The sequence below is a fragment of the Ostrinia furnacalis genome, unplaced genomic scaffold, assembly GCF_004193835.3.
Source record: "Ostrinia furnacalis isolate ACB-3 unplaced genomic scaffold, ASM419383v2 OfSCF6287, whole genome shotgun sequence".
NCBI lineage: Eukaryota > Metazoa > Arthropoda > Insecta > Lepidoptera > Crambidae > Ostrinia > Ostrinia furnacalis.
Window position 1 is genome coordinate 528,567 of NW_021136526.1, and position 21,693 is coordinate 550,259.

The 21,693-nt window shown below is 39.3% G+C and overlaps 1 protein-coding gene across 1 annotated transcript in view; it reads right to left on the bottom strand.

Moving 5' to 3' along the window:
• Positions 1-1,317: 1,317 nt before the first annotated feature.
• The window catches only part of LOC114362206 (protein NDNF), a 28,955-nt gene continuing 8,579 nt past the window's right edge, over positions 1,318-21,693 (bottom strand). Inside the window, exons 2-13 of the mRNA XM_028317503.1 lie at positions 17,150-17,323; positions 15,461-15,570; positions 14,496-14,584; positions 13,237-13,355; positions 5,996-6,264; positions 5,366-5,457; positions 4,881-5,039; positions 4,264-4,375; positions 3,513-3,682; positions 2,866-3,014; positions 2,268-2,375; positions 1,318-1,768 (exon numbers count right to left, since the gene is read on the bottom strand). Of these exons, the coding sequence (XP_028173304.1) occupies positions 1,624-1,768; positions 2,268-2,375; positions 2,866-3,014; positions 3,513-3,682; positions 4,264-4,375; positions 4,881-5,039; positions 5,366-5,457; positions 5,996-6,264; positions 13,237-13,355; positions 14,496-14,584; positions 15,461-15,570; positions 17,150-17,323 (1,696 nt within the window). The 3' untranslated portion in view covers positions 1,318-1,623. The remainder of the gene's footprint in view (positions 1,769-2,267; positions 2,376-2,865; positions 3,015-3,512; positions 3,683-4,263; positions 4,376-4,880; positions 5,040-5,365; positions 5,458-5,995; positions 6,265-13,236; positions 13,356-14,495; positions 14,585-15,460; positions 15,571-17,149; positions 17,324-21,693) is intronic.

A 21,693-nucleotide genomic window follows, 5' to 3' on the forward strand; every position in this document is an offset into this window, starting at 1 on the left:
ACACGGTGAAGCCGCGGGCAAAAGCTAATATAAATAAAACACCAGCCAAGTATTATTCTTTAAAAAATCGTTATATTTTATTTATCAAAATCTATTTACAGTCATTATTTACAACAAACTGATAGGAACATAGGTACGACAGACAACACAAACTTATTTATTTTTTTGTTACACAATCATTAAAATCAAAGTATTACAATAAAATCTAGTTTTAAATGCCTTTTAAATTAGTAGAAATAATTTATTGTTTAAGTACTAATGCTTCCAATTCTACAACAGGATTACTTATATTTAACCTAGCTTCCATCAGGTGAAGTAGTCAATTGTAAATAATCAAATCGAAAAAAATTGGATGAGTCAATTACCTACCTACGGCATTATGACTCTAGATTTGATGTTTTATCCAACAGAAGAAAGGAGGGAAATGTCGTCCGAATTATTTTTGAAAAGTCTAATAAAGTTTACCTAACTAATCACAGAACTAATCAATAGATGTTAATAATGCGCCCATAGTGATAGAGGTACAGGCCGGACATAAAAGAATACAATTTTATCATTGATTTTGAACATCTAAGAAGTAGCGTAACATTTTCCCACTTTAGAAGAAATATTTATTTTACAGTGTGCCCGAAAATAACTGGTAGTTACCTAAATCCTTTTAAGATTTACCTACTGCATGACCTTACACAATGAAGACTATCGTATAGGTTTTAGCGCTTACCAGTTGGCGCCACTGTAGAGTATAATTTATTGTCACTTGCTAGTGGCTAAGACAGTGGCGCCAATGAGGGCTATCGTTTTTATACTTAACAGTTGGCAACCCTGGCGATTGACAGGACCTTACTCTACAGTGGCGTCATCTTGATGAGTGCAAATACGATAGTCCTCCTACCACTTTAGCGCTCACAAGTTGGCGCCACTGTCTTCGCTACTAGCAAGTGACAGGACCTTACTCTACAGTGGCGCTAACTGGTGAGCGCTAAAACGTTAGCCCTCATTGGTGAGTGCTAAAGCGATAGCACTATCGCATTGCACTCACTAGGATGGCGCCACTGTAGAGTAAGGTACTGTCACTCGCCAGTGGTGCCAACGATTACAACCCGCCCCCCTAGACAAGTTGCACTTTTTGAACAAATTAATGGAATCCGTCACAAATCCATACAAAAAAAATTTTTTTTCGACTTGTTTTCGATTATAAGTGCAGACCCACCGGTCAAGTTAACTGCGCACCTGTGTGCCTACCATGAGTTTACGTTAGGTGAGCTCGCTAGCGAATACGTCAAAAAATTCTATGAAGTCATTTTTTTACGCAGTCGCTAGCGAGCACACCAGACGTAAACTCATGGTAGGCACACTGGTCGGAATGCGACTCTCTCTCTCGCACTCACTCGCACACTTCCCCGCGTTCGCACTTCGCCCCGTCTATACTAGAGCGTCGAAATGACGTCACACGGCAGCCAGGTGCGCAGTTAACTTGGTCGGGTTGTAAGTATAAAACCGATATACCTCATTGCCTATCTTCAACTCAAGACCGCTCTAGGATCACGCCCGCTAAAAGTCAATTCCAAATAAGACTTCCTATTTAGTTACAAACAAAATTTTCTAATTCTACTAATACTGGGTCTACACGTCGTCCTTGCAAGATATATTTGTGTCGACGTAAAGCATTTTGTAAGGCACAGAGCTGCCTTTAGTTGAGGCGGTGACTTGCAACGCGTACTTCCTCCCTGGTTTTAGACCGCCAATCTTCTGGACTATCACCCTGGTTCTGAAATTAATGAAAACATAACCATTTAGAATTAATTACTTGATCAATTTATAGTAAGTTGCTAGTCGTCATCATCGTCATCTCAGTCATAGGACGTCCACTGCTGAACATAGGCCTCCCCCAATGCTTTCCCATGTTGCCCGGTTGGTAGCGGCCTGCGTCCAGCGCCTTCCTGCTACCTTTGTGATGTCTTGTGGGTGGACGTCCCACGCTAGTAATAATGTCAAAAAGTTGTTAAGGCTTTTCAAAGCCAAAGAGCCATGCTAGTAAAGGTTAGGTGGGACTCTCTGAATATTTTTTTCTTTATTCTTCTCCTTGGGTAGGTACACCCAGAAAAAGACAGAAGATTAGTGCTTGGTTCGTACAACAAACTAGAAAAAAGCTTGTACTTACCTACTAAGACTATACTTAACCTCCCAGAAAGACTTGTGAATTCGCTATCCTACTTTATACTTAGTTCGCAGTGAGGAAACTCCCATTAGATATTTATCATACTTACGGTGGTCTTTGTATGTTGTTGAAGCACTGGTTTCTAGCTGCAAACTTTCTCGTAAAAGAGCAAGCATTAAAGTCTCCATTCGGGCTCTCACGGACCATGATGCAATATCTACAAAAAAGAAAAACTTATATTAATATCCACTGATCCAGGGTACATAATTTTTTTCTAACAAATAGGGTATAAAATAGTGACTTAATTATAGTGACAGTCATAAAATAATTTCGTTCGTTTCAGCCAAATGACTTCTACTGCTGGACAAAGGCCTCCCCCAAGGATAGCCTTGTAGCTGATGGCCGTCAGGGCAGAAAAGTTCTCGAGTTGGCGACCACGCGCCGGAAGACGTAGGGCGGACAGACCTCACACTAATGAACCGATGATCTGGTGGAAGTCGCACGAAGAGTACCTGGATACGGGCAGTGCAGAACTGGTGGTAAGTCATTTATTTTTTTGCAATAGGGCCTTCAAAAAAGTATTTTACACAGTAAGTAGGTTCTCTGTCTCTTATTCTACAACAGCGGGTGCAAAGTTCTTTTTCCATTTCCATACATAATTTACCGATTGTTATGGATTATTATAAACTTCATAGGTAGGTTCTTACCTAATAACATCGGTGGCGTTATGCGTCGCTGGCAAGAAGGCAATGTCGATAGATCTGCAGGACCTCTTCGGTCTCAGCTCGCGGACTATGGCACCATCTTCTGACAGCTCTGGCGTGTTGACACCCCATCTCGATGTGGATGCTGCTATCTACAATGTACAATGGAACAAATTAGCAAGAATCAAGAGGTTTTTTCATCATTGAGTCGATACGAAGCTATACTGTAGGTATTGCTCAGGGTAGAAAGGAAGCTATAATGTAAAGGGAAGCGGTCGGATTCAATTTATTAGTAGACGTTAGGCTTAGGGTAGCAAATTGGATTATTGACTCTACCAGACTGATAACTGACCTATTTTTTAGCTGTCTTAACGTGATTTTATGGCTTTTAACATAATTGACTAAGTATATGGTGACTTATGTGTATTTTAGAGATCTCCCACGTTAGCGTCTTTCGAGCCGATGTCGCGTCATCTATTTTCTCACTGATTTTACTCAAATGCATTTTCGCAAGCAAGGCGACAACTTTCGAAAGACGCTAGACTAGCATCGCTAGTGTGGGGAGGTGTATAAACAACACTGCCCCTGAATTCCTCAATACTTTCTTGCCAGATAAAACTAACATAGAGATACTCTTTACTGATTATTACCTCCACATTGACAGTGCCGTCTCGATCCCACCTACTGGGCGCGACCTTGATCACGTACCGCATCCTGGCTTCTTCCGAGCTGGAGTCAAACTGCACGGAGCCCTCGTCACTAGTCTCCTGAATCGAGGAGTTCGGTATTGGGGTCGGCACGAAGAATTTTGAATGGGAATCTGTAACAAATCCTTAATGCTGTAGCTGCTATAACCTTACAGACAATACCTAAATAATCCTACTAAAACCTTGCCACATTTTGACAAAGCTAAGTTTATAAACTGCCCAATAAGAAAAGACCATATTATATAGTGACCATCGGCCTTTAGCGGATCGTAAAATCTGGTACAATTCATTAAGGACTTTTTCCCATGATAGAAGTATGTAGAAAAAGAAAAGTGAAAGTTAAACTAATAGATGTTCCCTTCACTTCGAACTCCTCCTATGTTCTGATTAATTTCGTTGCAGGTCCAATGACAGTTTATCTTTCCCCCGGGACAAACTTGACCTTCACTGGTTGGGTTTTTATTGGCAGTCAAGCTGTAAATCCTGGCCACACAGAAGTTGCAGTGGTGGGAACGATAGGTGGAAATAGCTCGTACTAGATGTTCTCTGGTACGGGACTATACCCACCTCTTATCGATATTGTACAATGTACATTCCATAGTGCGAAACTATCGTTCTAAAAGTTTCAGATTTGTAAGCTATACTTTGTTAAAAAAAAGTTGAACATTTTTATGTTTTGTTCAAAAATACTTACCAATGTTCTTCGCCATGTAGAGGCGTTTGCCTCTCACTGTCACCTCGATGTCCACAGCTCCTCCGCAGGTAGTGACAGTTAGCCAGAGACCTCCTCCCATTCCCACTGTCGCCTGTCAATTTAAACGCTTTTATTAGAAGCTGCTAACCCATTTCTATAGATTTTCAATTATTAGTAGACCATCGAATATTCGCGTGCGTGATCGAATCAGAAATGAGCAAATCCGCAGGAGAACCAAAGTGACCGACATAGCTCGCAGAATTGCTAAAACCAAGTGGCAGTGGGCGGGGCACACGTGGACGTCATTTGGCTGAAACGAACGAACGAACGAACGATCGAATATTCGACATTGCTAGAGGTGGGAAATAAAACAGTTTTTTGACATGAGCTAAAGTTGCCCCCGAACCCTTCAAGTATCAGCGAATCGACAATCAATTGTTATCACGGTCTCATAAGACCACTTAGGGTAACCGCAAATACGGTCATATTTTTTTTTAGGTTCAGAGAGTACGGTTCTTTTTATCCTCAGATCATAGAAGGGAATTCCCTTACCCTTCTATGATCTGAGGTTTTACCTCTCAAAGAAATTCATCATCATCATAGGTTAACAAACAAACCTTGAAGTAATACACGACTTTGCTCCTAATGTCAGCTCTATAGGGCTGGTTTTCGCGCAGCCTTTTCGCTGTGGAAGTGCGCGGGCGCACGCTACTGGTCGCTAGTAGAGACCCCGCTTGACGATCAGTGGCTAGACCAAAAACGCTGACATAGTACATCTGAAACAAATAAGCAACGAAATAAAAACACATACAGTCTTACATTTATCTAATGCAAAAATCTTTTCTAATAAGAAGATGTCATATCATATTATGTAATTTCTTAAGAATGTTTAGTGTCAGAGCGAAGAATAGTCGCCCGGCAAGCGAAAAGTAGTGGGTTCGATTTTTTCAAGTTATTTATAATGTTTAGTTCTCTTTAGTAAGTCATTCGATCTATGTTTAATACAAGTAGAATCAAACCCACAATCTCTACCGTTATAGCTCGGCATAAACTACCGGGCCAGGCCTACATAATTTAAAAATTATTTTTAATATGAATATACCTTGCTAGGATCCAAGTTTTCGAAAAGATGATGAGTTCTATCACCAACACACGCTATCACTGGGTCTTCATCGCTTACTTTTGTGCTTCGTCCTGTTACAAAAGATTTATAATTATGAAGTCAAAAACATTCAGAAGAAAGTTAATTAAAATAAAATTTTTTTTACACTAAACTCTATGTCGAATAACAAATTCCTAGCGCTCGGAAATCGAGTCAAATCTTTTATTTTTTTATTCCTTACGAGCGAATGTTCCTCAGCAGAATAATGCTTGTAGCCCTCGGGTTCTCTATTGTTTTTGCTGAATAGGAAGCTAATTAAAAAGCTCAAAAGCCTAGAATGTATTTTTTTCGTGCTAAATTGACGCAATGCTTATGAAGATTTATTTTTGTACTATGGCTATAGCAACAAGGAAGAAATTCATTCATCATTCACTTCAGCCACTTGGCACACACACTTGGCATCTGACTGCACATAGGCTTCCCACAATGTTTTCCAAAATGGCTGGTTAGCAACGGCCTGCATCCAGCGCCATCCTACATTATTACATTCCTTCTTAAAATGTAGGTACAAGGAGAAATACAGGAAACGATTCCCAATTCAAGCATTGTTTTCAAAACTCTGAAACTCACCGAACTTTTTTCCTGTCCTGTAAACGCTTTTGAAGTTGCCCTCAAAAATCCCGAAAGGATCCACCTCCACTTTGTTGTCGATTTGAGCACTCGCGCAATCGATTTGACGGGAATCTTCTCGATTCTCAATCGAGTCCCGGTCGTACTGTTCGAATGATTTGTTTTCTAATCGGTTCGCTTTCGAGTCGCATTGCGCTGCGCATAGAGACGTGTAGTTTTTCAAATGGGATGCTACGACGCAGTAAGTGGTGGCTTGCGGATCTATAGGGCTGGAACAAAAGGGTACAGTTAATTTAATCTATACAAATTAATCAAAAAGTCTGTTTATTTATAATATCAAACTAGCGGCCGTCCGGGACTTCGTACGCATGGATCCCGTTTTCCGTAGAGTTTCGTAAAATCCTATCTTAGCGGATGCCTACACGTCATAACATCTACCTGCATGCCAAATTTCAGCCCGATCCGTCCCGTGGTTTGGACTGTGCGTTGATCGATCACCATGTCAGTCAGTCACTTAATAACAAACAAAACAATAGCTTCAAAATATACGATCCCACCAAAACATGTTTATGTAAAATATTGCCAAGATAAAATCATTGGCTTAATACATTCAGAAATTATTGTCAGATCTTATTTAGAGCCAAGGCTCTAACCCTCAGATCTGAGCTCTAACCCTACATTCCGGCACAGTCGTTTTTCTGAAACGTTTCTACCTGACTATTTTTAGCACATCTTCAAAATTAACTGGATCGATTTTCTCTGAAAATGACTTATTACTTTTGAGTTTAGTTCTGTGAAAAATTGTACTACCCATGAAATTGTGAACAAAATCTGAGATCCTACACAGTTATCCACGCGGGCTAAGCTAAGGGCAGAAGCATGTATATTTTTGCTGTCAACCCTATAAAAATCCTGTTATAAAATGGTAAAGTTATCACTACTAGACCCGTGCTATGCGTTGGAATTCCTATAATTGTTCCACAATAAAAACCTATAAAGCTGCCGCATCTATATTAGTATGCTAGATCCGTCTTTAGTCCCTTTAATCATTACAAAATTAATTTAATACCGACTTTTTAAGCCTCATTGTATTTTAATAAAGGACTTATAGTCGCGAAAAAGTAAATTCCGATGACTAGATGTAGGCATCTTCTGGGTAAGGGAGAAATATGTCAATTGAAATCTATATTAAGAAATGCAAAATGAAGTTGTGATGATTAGTTATTACTATGTTAGGTTGGATGCAAGAAGAAAAGAACAGTCGATGGTTTTTCTAGAAAAACGCTGTGGATATCTTAAAATGTTTGCTTCAAAAGAGCCACGAAAGCCGTAGTCAAAAATCTACGTTACAATCAAAACTCATAATCGTTCAAAACTAATTTTGATAGCAAAAATCAGGCAAAAGTGATTTTGACTGACGCCTTTATGAGTTTTGAATAATAACAAAGAATATTCTAAAAGTCATACTACGTACTTAGTTTTAAAGTAGATTAAATTATAATTTGGAAAATATTAAACCGACTGAAAATACACGAAAGCTTTTGATAATATTTTATAATCCTTAAATGTTCTATACTGGCATTAAGTCATTAACTTAATCCCTAAGTAAATATTATGCTTGATGGAGATGTAAGTTTATTAGGCGCGTGTTTGAAGTAAATTGACAATGTATTTAAAATCTTGAGTGCCATTTTGTCTAGCAAAAGATACTAAATAATTGAGCAGGTTTGACTGAAAGTTGCTAATCTTTGCCTGCAGCTTCGTTTGTTTGAATTTAACTTGCTTAAAATTTTAATTGCCTATCGTAATTTTAGTTTATTTTAGGCTGAATATAGCTTAAGACATTTTAACGTACCTACGAGTAGTAGAATTTGTTTTGCTATTTTTCAAAGATTGGATAATCGCGTCAAGGGGCTTTTGCACTTCCGCTTCTTATAATGCTTTAATTTTTTTTACCTACGGGCTGTAAAAACTGAACCTTAACCCTGGGGTCAAGATTTTACACAGTTGCTACGACAGTTTCACATTATCTCTCGTGACTCTATATGGTCACTCTTTTTTTTACAAACAGAGGGATATATCTTTGGATAGATTTGGACTGACCTACGAGTAACTGACTTTCATAATCTGACTACCTTTCATAATCTCTTTGAAGTTCGACTCTATATGGTAATATACCTCGTAACTTTATTGTATGTGATAATTTTAATGGTACATTTTTGCTGTCCTACTCCATCCCATTTACGTAGTCTTACTTCAATATCGACTCTTTCAATGCGCTCCACATTCTTGCAATCCTTTCGCACAAAAAACAAGCGCCACTTCTTTGAAGTATAATTGATAGCCTTATAACCGACCGTTACTCTATGATCTTCTTTTTTACTGAACTAACGGGATTATTATATAGGAATGCGGTGTCCACCATTGATCTCCGTAATGAAAGCATCGGAATGCTCTACTATGTTGCACGTTTCATGGTTATCGCAAATCGCGATGGTGTTTGCTAGATAATTAACTGTAATGGCTTGTGATGGTCATTAAATTATTAATATGTTGGTAGGATTTAATCTAGGTCTTTAAGCTGTGCCCGCCCCTCTAGATAGAGTTACATTCGTGATCGCAAAACAGAAGTTCGTGACAGATGATTTCGCTATAAACGAAGCGAAGTAAGCCTAGTTACGATAAAAAAAGTCGGAGCGATTTCGGAAATCTACATTTTTCTTATCAATTTGGGGCCTCTTGGTATTACAGGGTCTGTATTAGCTGGCTACTCGGTCTTTATACAGCTGGTTAGCAGGCTTATGTTTCAATATTATCTTTAGTCCAGCTCTTGTACTGCTAACCTTTGTTTGTCACCTCTCAATTGAGGGAATTTTGCTTTGGAGCTTTGCAATGGAGGGAAGTCGAACCTTAACTTCAAAGTCCACCTATGATCTTCTGATTAATTTCGTTGCGAGTCCAATGACAGTTTAACTTTCCCCCGGGACAAACTTGACCTTCACTGGTTGGATTTTTATTGGCAGTCAAGCTGTAGATCGTGGCTACACAGGAGTTGTAGCGGAGGGAACAAGAGGTGGGAATAATCCTGTTTTTGTACCTACTGCTGACATCTGTTGCTTTTCTGGGCCGAGCTAGCTACACAGGAGCGATAGTAGTGGGAACGAGAAGTGGGAAATGACTCGCTATCATAATACTCGTAAAACTTCCCACAAAATAAAGAATACACTTGAGAAATTCATAATACAACAACTAAGAACTAATGAAGTAATAAATATTAAATCGCGCCGAAATTCATCGTTCATTCCTCGAAGGGCAGACTTTACCAACAAACATTATAATCAAACAGATTCATAACTAATATATTTTAGCAGTTGCTAACCACTACTTAGTATTTTGATACAGAATGAACCTAAACTTTTAATACTCCATTTTTTAATGCAGAACAAGGCAGGTATCACACATTCACACCTAATGTGAAGTGAGACACGGTCTAGAATGTTATATACCTGCCCTGTAAGTGCCTATTCACTCTCGCCTTGAAAAGGCCCGGATTATAGTAGGTAGGTATTCGAAAAAGACAGCAGCGGCCAGCGAATTCCATTCCCTTTGTCCAGAATTTGTCCCTGGTAAATTGGACAGGAACGTGATTAATCTTATAGTGGTTACTAGATGACCTAGATGTTAAACTTTAACCTATTTTTAATCGGTTTAAGGATTTGCTTAGAATAGCTTACAAACACCATACAGTGAGAATTTTTGAGTAATGGCTGTCTAAAATCACAAGCGTTATTGAAATATCGTGACGGTTATCACCTTACAATATAATACTTGTAACATAAATAAAGGGTTCTGCATTAAATCAACTCGTACGCGGATGCTACAAGGCGTTGAGAAATGTAGCCGATATCTGAAAGTTGTCGTGCGACGTATCGCGTGCTCTATCTCTAAGGGGGTGGACACACAAAGTCTGAACAATATCCTCAATTATTTCGAAAATTACTAATAATCCCGTTAATCCCTCGTGGTGAGCTAAGTATACTAAAATGTTACGAGTAGGTTCACCTCAATAGTCCAGCAGCGACTGGGTTCGATCCCGCGTTCCTCAGATCTCGATTTGGCTGCATTGGGCTTTTTAATACACAATTTGACACCATTCCCCAATAATTCGAAATCTCAAGTTTTTTAAAAAGACACTTCATTCGGGTCTTAAAAACTTAATTAATTTAAAATTACCTGTAAACTACGCTTTTTGGTGGCAATATTATTGAAAAAAAGTAGTTTAATTGAGTTGACAAAATAGTGACGTCACATGCTTGTAGTGCCATACAAAATCTATGGGAGAGTTTCGTTTTGACAGTTTTAAAAAGTACGTCAATCGATTGCTCGATTGGTGGTGTCAACACATCTATTAATGCTTCTGATTTTGCTGTTACTTCTGATGAGCTGTTAAAACGCGACTCTCCCATAGATTTCCATTAGATTGCAATGGGAACCTATCACGCCAAGAACTTAAATGACTAACACCCATATTGAAAAACATTAATAAGGGGTCTCACAGTGCGCGTGGACGCGCAGGGTGACACACGAACCAATCACAGGGCTCTATTCAACGGTGTGCGTTCGATTTGCTGCTTCACATAAGCAAGCATCGTTTGTGAATACGGACGTAAATATTTATTTCTATTAAATCTACTAAAATACTCGTACCTACGTTTTTCAGTCAATTGAAAGCTAACTAAAAAGATTATAATGAAGAGGCGTTTTAAAGAAATTGCAGGCTTGGCAAATTATTTTAATATTGACTATGTACCTACCTAAAAATACAAGCTAAGTAATTTCTAATCTGATTGAAATCCTTTTGAATCTAATTGGTATTTGTTTTTGTTTTCTTGGAGAATCCTAAAAGATAATAATTCCAGTTCAATCCGTTTGTTCACGCGAGCGGAACAATAGCGGAGAAATAAATAAATAATAAATAAATATCTTTGGACAATCTCACACAGCGCCATCTAGCCCCAAAGTAAGCAATTAATAGCAATTATTATTCACTTTACGAAATGAAAGTTGATTCATTTCAATCCCGGAAAGCGATCCCGGGAAAAATCTTGAAGGCGCAGTAAGGGCCAGAGCAGACATGCTACTTTTGCATCAGCTATCGGCGACTGTATCGATGCAACATCGCGATTTTACGAATGTTGGTGGTAGGGCTTGTTCTAAGTCCGCCTGGCTAGCTACCACCATCTTACCATAACAACAATGTTAACAGCATTGTTGTGTTCCGCCAGTTAGAGGTAAGAAAGCCAGTTCCTCCGTGGTTGAGGATTCCGGGTGAAGCTCGCTTCCACCTTCGGCCTGATCGTCACTTACTATCAGGTGAGATACAGACCAAGAGCTTCCTTGTTGTGGATAAAAAAAAACTTCATGCGTTCGGACGCGGTATCGGAATCGCGCGTTTTAGCTATTCTATCGGTGCCAGCGTCGCAATTTCGCGACTTCATGCTTTTGTACGCTCTGTTGACTGCTGTTGCTGCGTCCAGCTTCCCAAAAGCGACTCAACCGCCACGTTTGGCGTTTTTAAGTGTGCGGTGTGAAATGTCTGGATTCAGCTTCTAAAAAGCGCTTAAATCGCTAATGCTAAAAGAAGCATGTCTGCAATGGCTCTAAGCCCTGCGATCTGTTAAGTGGTTTTCCACGGCGACCTCGCTATAATCCCAGGATTTTCATTAGAGACGCCGGGTTAATCTTTAGAGCTGGGTTTATTAAACTGAAAACCTGGTTTTCTTTATGGTCATGGCCGGTCTGGTCTCGAGATATTATATGATGAAAAAGATGTTCATTGAGAGTACAAAAGAAATACCGAAAAAAACGTCGTAGAGTCGTCAAAATTGCCCAGAACCGATCGACTGAACAGAACACTAATGGGTAACAAAAGACTCCTTTTCCTTCTATATAGTATTTTATGCCAACCTCCTTTATAATAATATAATGCATCCCACTTAACATCAGGTGCGATTGTGGTCAAATATCTGCCTTGAAGCATAAAAAAATCCATAGAAGCGGTATGCCTAATATTATTTCTATATGAAGAACAATGTTTTTAAATCTAAGAGGAGAAGTTTTTTACCTGATGAAAAGAAATGATCAGGCCGAAAATGGAAGAGAGATTCACCCAATCCTCAACCACAGGTGAATTGGGTATCTCACCTCTAACTACTGGAATGCAACAATGCTTCTAACATAATGGCAATAAACTTAAAAAACAATAACTGATGTAGAGGACCTTTCAAAGCGGGCGTGAATAGGCACTAACAGGGCAGATACTCGTATGTACCATCCTAAACTGCATCTCACTTAACACCAGGTGCGATTGCGATCAAATACCTGCCTTGTCTTGCATAAAAAAAGAGGAATTTTATAACCATGATGTCCCAAGTCTGCACTCAACCTTACAGGCAATACCTAGCTTTAGGCACATCATAAATTCATTTATACCTTGTGACGATGTGTGACAGACAGGCTAGATTTATGTGCAGGACGCTATGGATAACTGTGCCGGCTCGACGGGTTTTTATATAGATATCTCTGCTGAACATAACTCGGTTTCTTTAATATCTTGTTTAGAAATTATGACGCAAAAAAGTGTGATGATGTGGTTAGAAAGAAGCTGGTGTGTGGTGATTATAATTTTATACTGTTGCAGAAAAATTCTAGCTACAGTTATAATAAAATTTCCCTAAGAATGAAAAAGAAATGTTGCTACTTCCTACCGCCGTTTACATAATTATTGGAGGTCTATCTATCATCCTCGCTTATGCTGGCATCTCGCTTTGCATGAGAGTGACAGAAGCATTCGAAACTTTGGATAATGTTGTTGGGAGTCCGCCCAGATTCTAGGTATTTTCCATGTTACCAATGGAATCGAATTGTATGAACAATTTTGTGTGGAGTATAAGCAAAATTCCTAATTTTCTTTTGATAAATTAAAGAATCGTGCTCCTGAGACTTTTGATGATGGACATCATTTTGACAATTCTTTCGTTTCAGCCGAAAGACGTCCACTGCTGGAAAAAGGCCTCCCCCAAGGATTTCCACAAAGACCATTCCTGCGCCGCTCGCTTCACAATAGTACTTATTGGTCTCTTAATCTTGAAATTTTAATTGTGTTGCATGGCATGTTAACAAAGGTATAATAACCGTTTCAAAAAGACCAGTTAAATAAAATAGAAAAACAAAGTTCTTACCTCGGATCCCAGTTAGCCACGAGCCTTCTTCGAGACCTGGTCCGTAGGCGCAGTCGCACAAGCCTGGTGGACTCCCCTCGCACGCTGACTGCGCACGCCCCGCCTCTTATTGTAGACAACTGGGGAGTAAATTGACATTGTGGTAAAGGAAAGGCTTAAAATTCTGCTGCTTTAGCAAATTCTATTCATTTTGTCTGTCTATCTATTAGCGCTCCTGCACACGACGCCGCCATCGCGCCGCCGTCGCGCCGTCGCCGCGCCCATACACTGTTTAACACTTAAGGACTCGCTAATGGGTCTAACAGACCCAGTACTTCAATTTTTGTGTAATAACTTTTAAGTTTTGACGTTTGCGATGTTGTCGTTCTTAGTACCTTTCCACGATTACATTTCACGGCCAATCGCGGTCGTACTCGTCAAATAGCCCACTGCATGTGAGTGCAACAGGCGAAAAAGGTGATTTTGAGTCCGATGGACCCGGTAAATAAAGTAATTTTTTTAATGTTCTATACTAATTTCTTATTAATTGATAATTATTATAAGTAGGCAAATCATGGTAGTTTACGAAAATATACAAGGTATTTTTTAAAATAATTAATTAAAGAAATTTTTAAAAATAACCTTCATTTTGCCGAAAAACCTTATTTTTTTTCAATAAGTTATTTTAGAAAAAGGCAATTAATATTACTATTTGTTTTACTATTGTCTTTGTTTATATCATAATATCCTTCTAATAAAGTAGGTTTCACGTTTATTTAGTGTTTTTGAAAAATACATAGGATTTTATATACTGGGTCCAGCGCACCCGGTAGCGAGTATGTATGTTACAAATTAAGGCGCGAGTCCTTAAGTGTTAATAAACGGCGCGGCGGCGGAGCGGTGGCGGCGTCGTGTGCAGGAGTAGTCAAGTTTAAAAGTTAGGAAAAATATACAGAATGTTGATTTCAATTTTTCAATCCTCGCCATATAGGGAGTTGATTAAGTAGCTTATTCTGATCACAATTCAGTAAAAAAATTGATTTAAAACGCACTTTAACTTCAGTTAGTCAAAGAAAAATACCTATTTACACTACCTACTTTACGTGGCTTCCTTCAGTAGGAAATCCGCGTAGCTCGATGGTGCCGCAGTGTAAACGTATTGCAGTAATGCGAGCCACAGTACAGTTGATTTCGCACGGAAAATATTCGCTAAAAATTCCACTTTCCTTTGTTTTTTTTTGTATATTATAATGAGTAACATCAAATTAAAGTAACTTTACCTGTAAAATATATCTGTCTTGGGGTGCTATAAATATAGAAAACGTCTTCATCTCAACGCCATTATGTTCTTTTAGTAGAGTCAGGGAGCCTGGAACAATAAAACTTAATTAATTCGATGTCACTTTCAGTTGAAGTACTAATTCCTTTAGAGCTCGGATACAATTCCTTCCAGATAATAGTTTATTCAAGTCTGTAATTTCTTAACCAAACTGGGAACTACATAAACAATAAAGTGATTTTACTCAACGAGTTTCCCAAATTCTCTTATTCTAAGTCCATTCTCTAACCAGTTAAAGCCCAACAACATGCTGCTGCTATATTTCAAGAGAATCATGTGGACGATTTATAAATACGTTCTATGACTTTTGACAACGTTTCAAATGTCGACGGTCTCGGCGGGTTTGGTGTGTAGACTTCACTAAGAGTAGGCGCACACCGTTGATTTTTCGTCGGCCGATAGTTTAGTCGGGCAGTTGATCAGTATGGGCATGTATGGGATTGCGCACACTACGCCGATTCGATTTGGCCGATTCTTCATACAATTAAAATCGGGCACAACTATCGGCCAACTAAAAGTCAACGGTGTGCGCCTACTCTAAGGGTGGGTTGCACCATCTAACTTTAACTTTGACAAAATGTCAAAAATCTGTCAAACTCCATACAAAATGCACCGGTTATCGTCATAGTTACCGTTATAGTTAGGTGGTGCAACTCAGCCTAAGTTGGTGGTTGATTTTAATTCATAATCCTTTATTTACATCGCAACAAAAGTAATATACATACAGTTTAACTTTCCCCCGGGACAAACTTGACCTTCATTGGTTGGGTTTTTGTGGCGGTCAAGCGGTAGCTCCTGGCTACACAGGAGTTGCAGTGGTGGGAACGAGAAGTGGGAATAGTCCCGTAAGGTTGTAGTTACATCTGATGTTACAAAATAAATGATAATACACAGTTTCGTACTTACCTTGACTATGAGTCTTGCCGTGATACAAGGCCCAGTGGAAGTCCCTCGAGCACGGGCTTATGTTGATGAACACCGGAGTTTCAGGGATCGACGTGATATTCAGCTCCAAGCTGTAAGAAAACAAAATAAAAACATTTTGTTAAAATTACCAATTATTCATCATCAGCGTACAAGAGGTTCCACGGTATGGGTTTTTGTAGTTAGATAGTTCTGAAAAATAACGAGCTCAGTGCTCTACCATGATGTAGTCTCACTTATGTTGAAAAAAAGAAGCTAAATCGCGATATTGTATTATTTGATTGATAGTTTTTTTCTGTTTGGGTAAGACAGGCAATAAGTGATTGTGGATAGTAAAACCTTTCATACTTTGCAGTAAAGACATTTTCTTCCTCGTTCTGTAAGTTACTACACTAATAATTATGAGTATAATATACGTAGTTTAATAATATTCGATCTGTTGAATTGAAATGTTATTATCACCCACTCCTTTTACCATAATAGAAAGAAATAGAGGTGTAATCTCTACTCATAAGTAAGTCTTTATTGTGATTATTTCCCTTATCTATTTAAGAAATCCAGCTCACAACAAATCATCACAAAAATAACTGAATTAACGACTTTTAGAAAAGATAGACGCACAACCCACTTCTATTGTTAAACTTTACGTCACGCAGATCTAGATTTATGATATCAAATGAAAGAACCGGGCCACTGGCATCGGCGATAGACAATAAATCCCGCTGACAGAAGACTGAGTATCGCAAGTGCTATTCCTTCCTTGATCTGGGCAATTGGCACAAGGACCCGAATATGAAATGGATTGAATCAAACATTAATAATAGATAAGAATTTGTTTTCCTGTCTCATGGAAAATTAAATCAGTAGTTGAGTCCCTAATATCGGCCCCTATCTATCCCTAATAACCTGCTTTTTAAGAAAATTTTCAATGTTGTGCTTGAATTGTAAGGCCTAAATGCTAATGTGGTTAAGCTATAAAGTATTAAGTATTGAAAATATTGATAGTTTTTTTGTAGTTTCTTTCGTGAAAAATTGGGTCTTTACGCATCTTGTTTTTCTCAATTCAATCAAGAGTCGTCGAAATGAAAATTATTTCTTGGTTTTATACTTGTCAGGATTTATGTCTGCAAATAGGCCAAGAAATAAGTAATAATAATTGGTAATAATAATAATTTCATTAACCCCATTATCTCGGCTGTCCTATTATGAGGCCCTTGGGCGTCACAAAGTCACAATAATTTCGAGCCCGTGTAAATGTAAACTAAAATAAGACAAAACACATTTTGGCATTATTTGTATTCAAACAAACTCTATTGCTAAATAATACACACAAAGTTCTATTCACTAAATCCTCTTCTCAAATGTTTGAGTTCCAATATTTAGAACCATAAAAATCCCTATACGTCCTTTGAATCTGATTTACAAAGTTTACACTAATCTCACCTCCTGGTCTTACCCTCCCTCAGCTTGTACACGGTCTGGTTGTCGGTTGGCAGCCAGTCCACCTGACGTGGGAATTGGGATGTCCACTCACAAGTTGGACCGACGACCTCTTAAAGGTAGCAGGAAGGCGCTACTGGATGCAGGCCGCTACCAACCGAGCGATATGGAAATCACTGTGGGAGGCCTATGTTCAGCAGTGGCTGAAATGATGATGATGAAGAACCTCACCTCCTGGTCTCTCCCTCCCTCAGCTTGTACACGGTCTGGTTGTCGGTCGGCAGCCAGTCCAGCTGCACCCTGGCCGGCGGGCGGGAGACCAGCACCGTGGGCGACGCCAGGCCGGCGCCGGCGGCGTGCAGCACCAGCAACGAGGCTAGTCTTGCCGTGAAGATGCTCAGGTTACTGCGTAAGAGGTAAGTAATGCGTTAAATGATTATGAGGTACTGCGTTATAAGGTTATAAGGTACTGCGTTATAAGAGTATGAGGTACTGCGTCATAAGATTATCGTGTCATCCACGAAGACGCGCCCTACCAATTTTTGGACGAGGGAAGCGCGGGGTGCGGGGAGTTTGATCCGAGCAATCCAAGCGTCATTATTGTAGTGTGCATTCATGGGTAATTTAGCGAGTACTGACAACACTCAAACATTAGCGGAAGAATGGTAGGGCGCGACTTCGTGGATGACACGGTCTATGTACGAGTATATGGAACTGCTTTAGAAAATCGTGAGATACTTGGCACATTTAAACTTTTAAATTTGATTTAATTAATATTCCGAATGCTTTTTTTAACAAAAAACACCACTGAAATAGGTAGGTACCCACTAAAAACATAATGCAAGACGTAAATATTTTTTAAATAACTCATTATGCGTTGTTTTTCACTCAAAAACCAAACCTGATAATTATTTGCAAAACAAACCTAATTAGCCGTAAACGCCATTGATCCCAAACGAAAACAATAACATTTATTTTTGGAGTTTTCCGCGTAATTAAAAAATTAAAATGCGGCTCGGAAAATTTAGGGAAAATTTTCCGCACAAACCGTAACGTCCGCAAGTAAAATGTGACTTTAATTCCAAATCTTTCTAATTTCCTTTTGTTTGAGTTATAACTGAGAATAAATTACAGGATTTCTAAAAAGATTTCTTTATTTTGGAACAATCCGTTACAGCACTTCAAGCTACACGTGGCATCTTATTAGATGAGGTTTTTCTTCATCTTATCAGATCTTGAGATTTGTTTTGGTAGTGATTAGTCAATAAGTCTAGCCGAGAGTACAACAGAACCAGTGACTGGTTCTGAACCACCCCCACTATTCCCGTAGTTGCTGCAAGTGGTGACTAATGCCACAGAATAATAATAAGTACTACGTACAGAAGTTTTACTTCGCGAAGGTATTTAAAAAAATGTATGCTCAATGTCATTAACAATTATGGTGTAATTTAGCCTGTCTCAAGAGTCAAGCACCATTTTGTTGACAAACGTCAGTGATCGGCACTGCGCCGAAGCTATAGGGCTGACTTCGGTAAAATGATGTGACGTGAGGTGCCAAACTGCGGAAAATGGCGGAGGAAATACATGATTTAGCATGAATTATCATGAATAATATTAACTACTTATTTACCTCTCAGTGTCTTGAGGCAACTTAAAAAAGTACATTCTGTGTTTTTATTATTATTTAGGCAGTTAAATACTGCACAGTATTTAGTACACCATTTTCTTTATTTTCTTCCATCATACACAAGAATACGCGTGCGTGAGTCAATGTTCGCTCGTATGTGAGACCTTGTCGAATAGTATCCTGTAGGTGGGCCATCGTGCGTGTTTTGTTTTCGATGTAAACTCGCGGAGATGAACAGGCCTGCTAATGCTTCAACCACACCGACGCGTGCAGATCGCCATCGCCGGCGCGATCACGGCGCGATCATAGGCCAATGACAGGTCGCGCGAGCTGTCAAGAGTCACGCGACCTGTCATTGGTCTTTGATAGCGCCGCCGATGGCGATCTGCACGCGTTGGTGTGGTTGAAGCTTTAGGGAGAACTATGCGAATATAAGACATAAATGACCTGATGAATCTAGTGTTAAAAAAATATATGCTTATCCTACTAATATTATAAATGCGAAAGTTTGTAAGTATGAATGTTTGTTACTCTTTCACTCAAAAACTACGACCATTTAACTTCGTTCGTTCGTTCGTTCGTTTCAGCCGAAAGACGTCCACTGCTGGACAAAGGCCTCCCCCAAGGATTTCCACAAAGACCGGTCCTGCGCCGCTTGCATCCAGGTACTTCCCGCGACCTTCACCAGATCGTCGGTCCACCTAGTGGGAGGCCTGCCCACGCTACGTCTTCCAGCTCGTGGTCGCCACTCAAGAACTTTCCTGCCCCAGCGGCCATCAGCTCTTCGAGCTATGTGCCCCGCCCACTGCCACTTGATTTTAGCGATTCTGCGGGCTGTGTCAGTCACTCTGGTTCTCCTACGGATCTCCTCATTTCTGATTCGATCACGCAGGGAAACTCCGAGCATAGCACGCTCCATCGCTCTTTGGGTGACCTTGAGCCTTCTTATGAGGCCCATAGTAAGCGACCACGTCTCAGAGCCATACACCATCACTGGCAACACACACTGGTCAAACACTTTTGACTTGAGACCATTTAACTACTTTGATGAAACTGTACAGTATTTTTGTTTATGCATCAGAATAACATAATAGGCTCTAATTTATAATGATCTGTGACTTTAATTTCACGCGGGCGATGCAATGCCGTGTGCAAAAGCTAGTATTAAAATAACGACAAATTACAATGGCATTACCTATGAGCTTATGACTAGTGTGAACATACCCTTACCAAGTAATCAAGTTCACGCACCACGACCTGCCATATTTCTCTTCCACTTAGGTCATATTTTACCGTATATTTAATGTAAAAACCACCTCGGAGGTTCAATAAGCTCGGTAACCACGATTGGTCATTGTTCTTAACCTCTTGGTGACACTCAATAAATCTTTGTGCTTTGTAAAGTACAAAAAAATTAACCCTTGCCTAGGGCAAGCAGGTTAAGGCGACCAGCGCAAATATTTTTTTGTACATAGATGTTAGGGTTTGTTTCCATGGAAACTTCTCGTTTTTTGCAGGAACTGTTTTTAGGAGGATAGGGATTGAGACTATGGGACCATGGGGTCCAAGCGCTCGTTCCTTTTATAAGGAACTGGCAAAGAGGCTCACCGAGGTGACCGGTGATCAAAAGGCTGGCAGCTATTTTGGTCAGAGAATTAGCCTGGCCATTCAACGTGGCAATGCTGCCAGCCTTTTGGGCACCATTCCTGACTGCGGCGCTGGGGGTGAAGTATTTTTTATTTTGTAAATAGTTTTCATCATTAGTAATTTTTAAATTTTAGTTTTTAAGTCATTTTAAGTTAATGTAATGTATTATTATAAAATAAACAAGACTCTATTCATAAATAAGGAGGATACATGTTTTAATAATAACGTTCACATGAACAACCCGTTTGCAGTGTCCCGCAAAAACCGATCCGTAATTCTAATTTCAAACACATAAATACGTGTTCATGACAGTCCAGTTTTGCGGGATACTGCATTACTGGATCCCCTAAAACTGCATTCCGTGGAAACGAGGCTTTAGTGTTTTTGAAGAATTAGAAATGTTCTGAACGTATTAACGTTTTTAGCATTTCATGAACAGAAAACCGTTTTTCTCATCCATTTTCAGACAAAATGTTTATACAGTTTGTACAGTTTTTCTAGAATCTTGATGTACCCCATAAGCTGATTATACGATAGGCAACCAACAAATTTAGAGTTTGACGTATTAAGTGGACGTAGGTATGTTTTTTATTCACCAGCCGGGCTAGAATGGGCGCCATGATAAAATCTTATCGACGATTTTAGTCAACAAATGTATGGGGTTATCGTGCAAAATCGATAAAAAATGCATCGACAAAAGTTTGTCATTGCGCTCGTCATAATCCTACTGATCTTGATTATTATTCTACTAGCTTTCCGCTCGAGGCTTCGCCCGCGTGGAATTTTGTTTTTCACAGAATCACGCGCGTTCCTGTTTCAAAAACCGGGGTAAAATCTATCCTATGTCTTCCGGGACTCAAGCTATCTCTATGCCAAATTTTATCAAAATCCGTTGTGTGGTTTTGGCGTGAAAGAGAGACAGACAGAGTTACTTTTGCATTTATAATATTAGTATAGATAGATTGTTCACTCTGGAACTCTATCACTTTCTTACTTTTTTGACATAACTCTGCTAACACAAGCGCAACCACGGGCAAATGCTAGTGAAAAATAAATACCTCTAAGTAGATTTCCAGTGGCGGTCAATCAAATCGCTCTCACGTAAAGGTAACATAAACAACTGGACGTAAATCAAGTGTAAGAACAAAGGTTCTGAGGTCCATAGCCACCGGAAAATACTGCCGATAATTTTGTTTTTTAACGAGCGAGCAGTAATGGGGTTAAGACGTGGCTACACTGGTGCTTCGTAGAAGAAAGACCAACTTTTTATTTTTTTTCCAATTTTTTAATAGACTATTCTAAAGTTTCTATCAATTCACTTTGGCTTGATTATCAAATTAAATAAAAATGAATGACTCCTCAAACCCACGTAATCCTTCCCAAAATAGGACATCTAACGTTTGCTTCGTCTAGGATACATTATAATGTGCGTTTATATTTTGCCGTAATTATGTCGATATTCCGATCAACATTTTAGTTTTTATTATAATTAAAAAATCGC